Raw genomic sequence first — 10,692 nt, 5'->3', positions numbered from 1 at the left:
TCGATGGTGCTCGAGGCTCCCACGCATCCGAGACACAACGGTGCCGATACGACTCGACGCTCGAGCCTCCCACACATCCGAGCCACCAAGGAGCCAATGGTACTCGAGGCACCCGCACATCCAAGCACCAAGGTGTCAATGATACCTGTGGGCCCCAGACATCCGAAGCCACAAAGGTGCCGAGGCGGCGCGAGGTCCCTCACCATCCCAAAGCACTAAGGAACTTATGTCCGCCGAGGCTCCCTGACATCTGGGCCACCAAGGTGCCGATGCTGCTCGATGCTCCCGCACATCCCAGCCACCAAGGTGCCGATGGTGCTTGAGGCTCCCGCACCTCCGAACCCTAAGGTACTGATGCTATTTGAGTGTCCCGCAAATCCAAGCCACCAAGGTGTCGATACGGCTCGAGGCTCCCCCACATCACAAAGGTACCGATGGTGCTTGAGGCTCCCGCACATCCCAGCACCAAGTTGCCGATCCTGCTCGAGGCTTCCGCACATCTGAGCCACCAAGCTGCTGATGGTGCTTGAGGCTCCTGCACATCCAAGCACCAAGGTGCCGATGTTGCTCGAGTATCCCGCACATCTGAGCAACCAAGTTACCGATGGTGCTCGAGGCTCCCGCAGATCCCAGCACCAAGGTGTCGATGGTGCTCGAGGCTCCCACGCATCCGAGACACCAAGCAGGCCGATACGCCCGACGCCTCCCAAGACATCCCAAAGACTAAGGTGCCGATGCCGCCGAGCCTCCCAGACATCCCAACCCAATTAAGGTGCCGATAGTGCTCGAGGCACCTGCACATCCAACCACCAAGGTGTCGATGATGCCCGGGGCTCCTGCACATCCATTCAACCAAGGTGCCGATGCTGCTCGAGGCTCTCGCACATCCCACCACCAAGGTACAGATGTTGCTCCAGGCTACAGCACATCTGAGCAACCGAGGTGCCGATGGTGCTCGAGGCTCCTGCACATCCAAGCACCAAGGTGTCGATGCTGCTCGAGGCTCCCACACATCTGAGCCACCATGGTACCGATGGTGCTCGAGGCTGCCGCACATCTAAGCACCAAGGTGCCGATGCTGCTCGAGGCTACCGCACATCCAAGTACCAAGGTCTCGATGGTGCTCGAGGCTCCCGCACATCTGAGCCACAAAGGTGTCGATGATGCTCGAGGCTCCCACACTTCCGAGCCATAAAGGTACCGATGCGGCTCAAGGCTCCCGCACATCCCAGCACCGAGGTACCTATGCTTCTCGAGGCTCCCGCACATCCGGGCCACCAAGGTGTCAATGCTGCTCGAGGCTCCCGCACATCTGAGCCATCAAGGTACCGATGGTGCTCGAGGCTCCCACACCTACGAGCCCAAGGTACCGATACTGCTCGAGGCTACCGCACATCCGAGCCACCATGGTACCGATGATACTCGAGGCTCCCGCACATCCAAGCACCAAGGTGATGATGCAAGTCGAGGGATCCGCAAATCTGAGCCACCATTGTGCCGATCGTGCTCGAGGTTCCCGCACATCCGAGCCACCAAGGTGCCGATGCGGCTCGAGGCTCCCCCACATCCGAGGACCAAGGAGTCGATGGTGCTCGAGGCTCCCACACATCCAAGCACGAAGGTGACGATGATACTCGAGGGTTCCATAAATCTGAGCCACCAGTGTGCCGATGGTGGTCGAAGTTCCCGCACATCCAAGCACCAAGGTGTCGATACTGCTCTAGGCTCCCGGACATCCGAGCAACCAAGTTGGCGATGGTGCTCGAGGCTCCCGCAGATCCCAGCACCAAGGTTCCGATGCAGATCGAGGCTCCCACACATCCCAGGACCAAGGTGCCGATGCTGCTCGAGTCTCCAGCACATCCGAGCAACCAGGGTGCCGATGGTGCTCGAGGCTCCTTCACATTCAAGCACCAGGGTGCCGATGGTGCTCGAGGCTCCCGCACATCCGAGCCACCAAGGTACCGATGCTACTCGAGGATCCTGCACATCCCACCACCAAGGTGCCGATGCTGCTCGAACCTCTGTACATCCGAGCCACTAAGGTGGCGACGCTGCTCGAAGCTCCCGTACAGCCCAGCACGAAGGTACTGATGTTGCTCGAGTCTCCCGCACATACGAGCCACCAAGGTGCTGATACGACTAGAGTCTCCCCCACATCCCAGCACCAAGGTGCCGATAGTGCTCGAGGCTCCCGCAGATCCCATCCCCAAGTTGCCATTGGTGCTCGAGCCTTCGGCGCATCCGAGACACCAAGGTGCCGAGCGCACCGAGGCTCCCCGTGACATCTCACAACCAGCCAGCTAATGCGCCGAGGCTTCCAGATATCCCAAAGACTAAGGTACCGATGCTACTCAAGGCTCCAGCACATCCGAGCCACCAAGGTGCCGATGCTGCTCCAGGCTACAGCACATCCGAGCAACCGAGGTGCCGATGGTTCTCGAGGCTCCCGCACATCCAAGCACCAAGGTGTCGATGCTGCTCGAGGCTCCCACACATCCGAGCCACCATGGTGCCGATGGTGCTCGAGGCTGCCGCACATCTAAGCACCAAGGTACCGATGCTGCTCGAGGCTTCCGCACATCCGAGCCACCAAGGTGCTGATGGTGCTCGAGGCTCCTGCACATCCAAGCACCAAGGTGCCGATGCTGCTCGAGGCTCCCGCACATCTGAGCAACCAAGTTGCCGATGGAGTTCGAGGCTCCCGCAGATCCCAGCACCAAGGTGTTGATAGTGCTCGAGGCTCGCACGCATCTGACACCAAGGTGCCGATACGACTCGACGCTCTCACACATCCCAGCACCAAGGTGCCGAGGCTGCTCGAGCCTCCCGTACATCCGAGCCACCAAGGTGCCGATGGTGCTCGAGGCACCCGCACATCCAAGCACCAAGGTCTCGATGATGCCCGGGGCTCCTTCACATCCATTCAACCAAGTTACCGATGGTACTTGATGCTCCCACAGATCCCATCACCAAGGTGTCGATAGTGCTCAAGGCTCGCACACATTCAAGCCACCAAGGTGCCAATGCTGCTCGAGGCTCCCTCACATTCGAGCCATAAAGGTACCGATGCAGCTCGAGGCTCCAGCACATCCGAGCAACCAAGTTACCGATGGTGCTCGAGGCTCCCGCACTTCCGAGCACTAAGGTGCCGATGCTGCTCGAGGCTTTCGCACATCCGAGCCAGAAAGGTACTGATGCGGCGCGAGGCTCCCGCCAATCCCAGCACCAAGGTACTTATGCTACTCGAGGCTCCCTCACATCTGGGCCACCAAGGTGCCGATGCTGCTCGATGCTCCCGCAGATCCCAGCACCAAGGTGTCGATGGTGCTCGAGGCTCCCACGCATCCGAGACACCAAGGTGCCGATACGGCTCAACGCTCCCGCACATCCCAGCAGTAAGGTACCGATGCTGCTCCAGCCTCCCACACATCCGAGCCACCAAGGTGTCGATGGTGCTCGAGGCACCCGCACATCCAAGTACCAAGGTGTCGATGATGCCCGGGGCTCCTTCACATCCATTCAACCAAGTTACCGATGTTACATGAGGCTCCCGCAGATCCTATCAGCAAGGTACCGATGCTGCTCGAGGCTACCGCACATCCAAGTACCAAGGTGCCGATGGTGCTCAAGGCTCCCGCACATCCGAGCCACAAAGGTGCGGATGGTGCTTGAGGCTCCCACACTTCCGAGCGACCAAAGTGCGATTGCGGCTCGAGGCTCCCCCGCATCCCAGCACCAAGTTACCGATGGTGCTCGAGGCTCCCGCACATCCCAGTACCAAGTTGCCGATCTTGCTCGAGGCTTCCAGACATCCGAGCCCACTAACAGCCGATGGTGCCTGAGGCTCCTCAGACATCCCAAAGACTAAGGTGCTTATGTCGCCGAGGCTCCTCACATCCTGGGCCACTAACGTGCCGATGCCGCCTCGATGTCTCCCGACATCCGAGCCATTACAGGCCGATGGTGCCTGAGGCTCCTCGCACCTCCAAGCCCCAAGTTACCGATGCTATTTGAGTCTCCCACAAATCCAAGCCACCAAGGTACCGATGCGGCTCGAGGCTCCCCCACATCCTAGCACAAAGGTACCGATGGTGCTCGTGGCTACTGCACATCCATGCACCAAGTTGAAGATGCTGCTCGAGGCTCCCGCACATCCGAGCCACCAAGGTGTCGAGCTGCCTGAGGCTCCCAGACATCCCAAAGAATAAGGTGCCTATGTCAGCCGAGGCTTCCACACATCCGAGCCACCAAGGTGTCGATGCGGCTCGAGGCTCCCACACATCCCAGGACCAAGGTGCCGATGCTACTCGAGGCTCCAGCAAATCCGAGCAACCAAGGTGTCCATGGTGCTCAAGGCTCCCTCACATTCAAGCACGAGGGTGCCGATGCTGCTCGAGGCTCCCGTACATCCGAGCCACAATGGTACCGATGGTGCTCGAGGGTCCTGCACATCCAAGCACCAAGGTGGCCAATGGTGCTCGAGGCTCCCGCAGATCGCATCACCAAGGTGCCGACGGTGCTCGAGGCTTCCGCGCATCCGAGACACCAAGGTGCCGATGCAGCTCAAGGCTCCTGCACATCCCAGCACCAAAGTGCCGATGCTGCTCGAGCCTCCCACACATCAGAGCCACCATGGTGCCAATGCGGCTCGAGGCTCCCGCACATCCCAGCACCAAGGTGCCGATGCTGCTCGAGCCTCCCAGACATCCGAGCCACCAAGGTGCCAATGCGGCTCGAGGCTCCCGCACATCCCAGAACCAAGGTACCGATGCTGCTCGAGGCTCCCGCATATCCTAGCCACCATGGTATCGATGGTGCTCGTACATCCCAGTACCAAGGTGCCGATACTGCTCCAAGCTCCAGCATATCCGAGCAACCAAGGTGCCGATAGTGCTCGAGGCTCCCGCACATCCAAGCACCAAGGTGCCGATGCTGCTCGAGGCTCCCGCACATCTGAGCCACCATGGTGCCGATGGTGCTCGAGGCTACCGCACATCTAAGCACCAAGGTGCCGATGCTGCTCGAGGCTCCTGCACATCCGAACAACCAAGGTACCGGTGGTGCTCGAGGCTACTGTACATGGAAGCACCAAGGTGCCTATGCTGCTCGAGGCTCCCGGACATCTGGGCCACTAAGGTGCCGATGCTGCTCGAGGCTCCCGCACCTCCGAGCCCTAAAGTGCCATTGCTGCTTGAGTCTCTCGCACATCCGAGCCACCAAGGTGCCGATGGGCTCGAGGCTCCCCCACATCCCAACACCAAGGTGCCAATGGTACTCGAGGCTCCCGCACATCTGAACTTCCAAGGTGCCGATGCGGCTCGAGGCTCCCGTACATCCGAGCCTCCAAGGTGCTGATGGTGCTCGAGGCTCCCGCACATCCAAGAACCAATGTGCCAATGGTGCTCGAGGCTTCCTTACATTCGAGCACCAAGGTGCTCATACTGCATGAGTCTTCCGTAGATCCGAGCCACCAAGGTGCCGATACGGCTCGAGGCTCCCCTACATCCCAGAACCAAGGTGCCGATGGTGCTCGAGGCTCCTGCACATCTGAGCCACCAAGGTACCGACGGTGCTCGAGGCCCCCGCACATCCCAGCACCGAACTGCCTATGCTGCTCGAGGCTCCCACACCTCTGGGCCACCAAGGTGACGATGCTACTCGAGGCTCCTGCAGATCCGAGGAACCAAGGTACCGACGGTGCTCGAGGCCCCCGCACATCCCAGCACCGAACTGCCTATGCTGCTCGAGGCTCCCGCACCTCTGGGCCACCAAGATGACAATGCTACTCGAGGCTCCCGCCCATCCCAGCACTAAGGTGTCGATACTGCTCGAGGCTCTCGCACATCCGAGCCAACAAGGTGCTCGAGGCTCCTGCAGCTCCCAGGCCCAAAGTGCCGATGCTACTCGAGCCTCCCACACATCCGAGCCACCAAGGTGCCGATGCGGCTCGAGGCTCCCGCACATCCAAGCACCAAAGTGCCAATGCTGCTCGAGGCTTCCGCACATTTGAGCCACCATGGTGCCGATGGTGCTCGAGGCTGTTGTAATCTAAGCTCCAAGGTGTCGATGCTACTTGAGGCTCCTGCACATCCGAGCAACCAAGGTACCGACGGTGCTCGAGGCCCCCAGACATCCCAAAGACCAAGTCGCTTATGTCAGCCGAGGTTCCCGTGACCTCCGGGCGACTAAGGTGATGATGCTACCTGAGGCTCCCTGACATCCCAAAGACTAAGGTGTCGAGCATCGCCGAGGCTCTCGTACATCCGAGCTAACAAGGTGCTAGAGGCTCCCGCAGCCTCCCAAACTCTAAGGTACTGATTATACTGAGCCTCCCAGACAACCGAGGCACTACAGGACGACATTTGGCCGAGGCTCCAAAGACATCCCAAAGACTAAGTTACCGATGTCAGCCGAGGCTTTCAGACATCCGAGCCAATTACAGGCTGATGGTGCTCGAGGCTCCAAGACATCCAAGCACCAAGGTGCCGAGCATCGCCGAGGCTCCCGCAGATCCCAAAGACTAAGGTGCCATGGTGCTCGAGTCTCCACACAGATCCGAGACATCAAGGTGTCGGTGGGCTCGAGACTCAGACATCCTGAAGACTAATGTAACACCCTTACCCGTATTCCTTACCTAACAGAGTATGAGGTATTACTAAATTTTTAAAATTTTCGACAAGATTCCTACTTATTTTTGCTTAAACCTCCCCGCAAATTTAGAACACATTCCAATATACCAACCAATTTCATTTGTATAAACACACATATAGTTTAACTATTAATAAACACTACATTTAAAAGGGAACCATAACATATATTTACATGATGATCCCACATTGCATAAAGTGTCTATACATGCCATAAAATTTCGAACACTAGTAGTAAAATACCCAAATGTGAAGGATAGTGTAGATGATTGTCTCGACTTCGCTCCAATTTCCGAGTTGTTGGAAGTCACAATAACCAAGAGAAAAATAAAATCGAGTAAGCATATAGCTTAGTAAGTAAACACATGATAAATAAGTAATTACTCCCATAACTACACCAAAATATAAACTTATTCATGAATAACTTTATTGTTTAGGCAATTTCCAGCAAGCTGTTTTTCTGCGTCATAGTCGCTAATTTATTTTTATCTGGAGCTACAGGGCTCCAAATTGAGTTCCGTAAATTTTTCCTGAAACTAGACTCATATAAAATTTCACCATAAAAATTTAAGAATTTTTAACCCAGCCAATTAGTACAGTTTATTCATTAAACCTTCCCCTGTTTCACTGCCCAACGGTTCTGACCCTTCCTCACTAAAATTTACTTAACTCTCTGTACAAAATTTGAAAAATGGTTTCGCTTGTTTCTAATAAAAATAGACTCAATAAGGATTCCAGGGATATAAATTTCATGCCATAATTATTTTTTTACAATTTTTGGTAATTTTCCAAAGTTAGAACAGGGGATCTCGAAGTCAATCCAGCCCTGTTTCAGTAAAATTCAGATATCTCCAAAATACAACCTTTGCTTATTCTATTTTTTCATATGAGAATAGATACATTCAACTTCAATTTCATATATTATTCAGCTTCCCATTCATTTTCCACCATTTATGGTGATTTTTTCAAAGTTACCCAATTGCTGTTGTTCAACACAGTTTATAATTAAATCGCCTTTTATGCTTTTTGATATTTTCTCCCATCTCATACATGGGTCGATTTAGTATTCAACTCAATATTTACCCCATAAAATTTTCCACCATATGGCAATATTCATCTTCCACACTTTTTCGCTGAACACTGTATGTTAGCCGTTATTGGTGGATCCCGCACTTAGCACCACCACCTGGAATCGGGAATCAAGACTTAGCAACCCTCGAGGAATCAAAGACATAGCAACCCCTTTTTATTTCAAAGATATGGTGGATATCGTGACTTAGCACCACCAATGAATCGGGAATCAAGACTTAGCAACCCCTGGGAATTAGCACATAGCAACCCCTTTCACATTTCAAAGATATGGTGGATCACGCATAGCACCACCCATAAATCGGGAATCAAAGACACAAAGAATCCCCTTTTATATACAACATACTACGCTTATTCCGAGTGTTCAACCCATAACCCATATATTGCAACCCTTTATCACCTTTCCGATTTAACAACATTTTTAGGATATTGCCAAACATTTATTTTAATTCCAAATAAATCTCAACATATATCAAATAATATCAAAATAATACATTAAGTCACGTGGTTTATTTACTCGTGCAAAATATCGTAATTTTGCACTTTACTCACTATCTTTCCTTTTCCCCGCTTGATATACTCTTCACGCCTTTCTTGATCTATAATAGCAAATTTAACTCGCTTAATATTCACATTTATTAAAATAATCCACCACCCAACTTTTTGAAAATTACAATTTTGCCCCCAAACTTTTGCATAATTACACTTTTGTCCCCAAGCTCGGAAATTAAACTTCATCACTTATTCTTAAGTTTTATAACATGCTGAACATTTTTCCCTTCTATGGCAACATCAAATTCCCAATCCAACACATACTTTTGAATATTAATTATTTTTACCGATTTCGCTTTTAAAATTGCTTAGCAAAAGTTGTTTAACAAAATTCTAGCTTCATATTCCACCATAAACAGCAAAATAAACACATTTCACCTATGGATATTTTTCCAAATATGAACCCTAACACTAATTAATGGTAGAATAAGCTAAACCAAGTTACCGGACTCCAAAATACGAAGAACATTAAAAACTGGCTTAGAATCACTTACTATGGAGCTTGAAAGCTTAAAACCCTAAATATGGCTTCCCTTGCTGATTTCTGTTCACTATGAAGAAGATGAGCATATTTTGCCATCTTTTTCCCATTTAATTCTATTTAATAACCAAATGACTAAAATGCCCCCATTTAAAAAAAAATCTATTTCACCCATTTCTTATGTCTATTTTGTCCATCAACTAACTAATGGTCTAATTACCACATAAAGACCTCCAATTTAAAATTTCATAACAATTAGACACCTCTAAGATGTAGAACTCAACTTTAGACTATTTACAATTTAGTCCTTTTGACTAAATTGAGTGCCCAAACGTCAAATTTTCGAACTAAATTTTTACTTAAAATTTTCCGTGAAATTGTAGACCATAAAAATATAATAATAACCATATTTTCCCTCGTTGGATTTGTGGTCCCGAAACCACTATTCCGACTAGGCCCAGAATCGGGCTGTTACAACCAAGGTGCTGATGTTGCTCGAGGCTCCCACACATCCGAGCCACAAAGGTGCCGATATGCTCGAGGTTCAGACAACCCAAAGACTAAGGTGCCGATGTCGCCGAGGCTCCCAGACATCTCAAAGACTAAGGTACCGATGCTACTCGAGGCTCCTGCACATCCGAACAACCAAGGTGCCGATGGTGCTCGAGGCTACCGCACATCAAAGCACCAAGGTCCCGATGGTGCTCGAGTCTCCCGCACATCCGAGCCACCAAGGTGCCGATGTGGCTCGAGGCTCCCACACATCCCAAAGACTAAGGTACTGATGTCGCTTGAGTCTCCAAAGACATCCGAGCCTCCAAGGGCCGATGCGCTAGAGCTCCCCATATCCCAAAGACTAAGGTACCAATGGTGCTTGAGGCTCCCGCACACCCGAGCCACCAAGGTGCCGATGTTGCTGAAGCCTCCCGCACATGCAAGCACCAAGGTACCGATGCTGCTTGGGGCTCTCGCACATCCATTCAACCAAGTTACCGATGGTGATTGAGGCTCTTGCAGATCCCATCACCAAGGTCCCGATGGTGCTCGAGGCTTCCGCGCATCCAAGACACCAAGGTGCCGATGCGGCTCGAGGCTCCTCAGACATACCAAAGACTCAAGGTGTCGATGCCGCCGAGGCTCCACACATCCGAGCCACCAAGGTGCCGACACGGCCGAGGCTCAGACATCCCAAAGACCAAGGTGCCGATGGCCGCCGAGGCCCCGGACATCCAAACAACGAAGGTGCCGACATCGCCGAGGCTCTCAGACATCCCAAAGACTAAGGTGCGGATGTCGCCCAAGCTCCAAAGACATCTAACTAGCCAAGGTGCCGATGCCGCCGAGGCTCCCCAGACATCCATTACTAAGGTCCCGATGTCGCCGAGGCTCCCCTGACATCCACTACTAAGGTGCCGAGTGCACCGAGGTCTCTCAGACATCCCAAAGACCTAAGGTGCCGATATTTACTCGAGGTTCGCAGACATCCGAGCCACCAAGGTACCGATGGTGCTCGAGGCTCCCGCACATCCGAACAACCAAGGAGTCAATGGTGCTCGAGGCTACCGCACATCCATGTGCCGACATCGCTGAGGCTCTGCGACATCCGAGCCACCAAGGTGTCGGGACGCGCTCGAGGCTCTTTTACACATCCCAAAGACCAAGGTGCCTATGTCGCCAAGGCTCCCCGACATCCGGCCACTAAGGTGCCGATGTCGCCGAGGTTCCTCAGACATCCCAAAGACTAAGGTACTGATGTCGATCGAGGCTCCCACACATCCGAGCCTCCAAGGTGCCGATGGTGCTCGAGGCTCCCGCACCTCCGAGCCCCAAGGTGCCGATGCTGTTTGAGTCTCCAGGTCATCCGAGCAACCAATGTGCTGATGCGGCTTGAGGCTCCCCCACATCCCAGCGCCAAGGTAC

The 10,692-nt window shown here is 53.2% G+C and overlaps 1 protein-coding gene across 1 annotated transcript; it reads left to right on the top strand.

The window, feature by feature from the left end:
• The first annotated feature begins 9,556 nt into the window (after positions 1 to 9,556).
• On the top strand, positions 9,557 to 10,167 carry LOC128041076 (protein PELPK1-like). Its single transcript, XM_052630395.1, has 2 exons — positions 9,557 to 9,718; positions 9,790 to 10,167. Exons 1-2 carry the CDS (start codon positions 9,557 to 9,559, stop codon positions 10,165 to 10,167), a joined length of 540 nt encoding a protein of 179 aa, XP_052486355.1.
• Positions 10,168 to 10,692: the final 525 nt, after the last annotated feature.

This window comes from Gossypium raimondii, chromosome 5 (genome assembly GCF_025698545.1).
Source record: "Gossypium raimondii isolate GPD5lz chromosome 5, ASM2569854v1, whole genome shotgun sequence".
Lineage (NCBI taxonomy): Eukaryota > Viridiplantae > Streptophyta > Magnoliopsida > Malvales > Malvaceae > Gossypium > Gossypium raimondii.
This window is presented reverse-complemented; position numbering and strand designations above follow the sequence as displayed.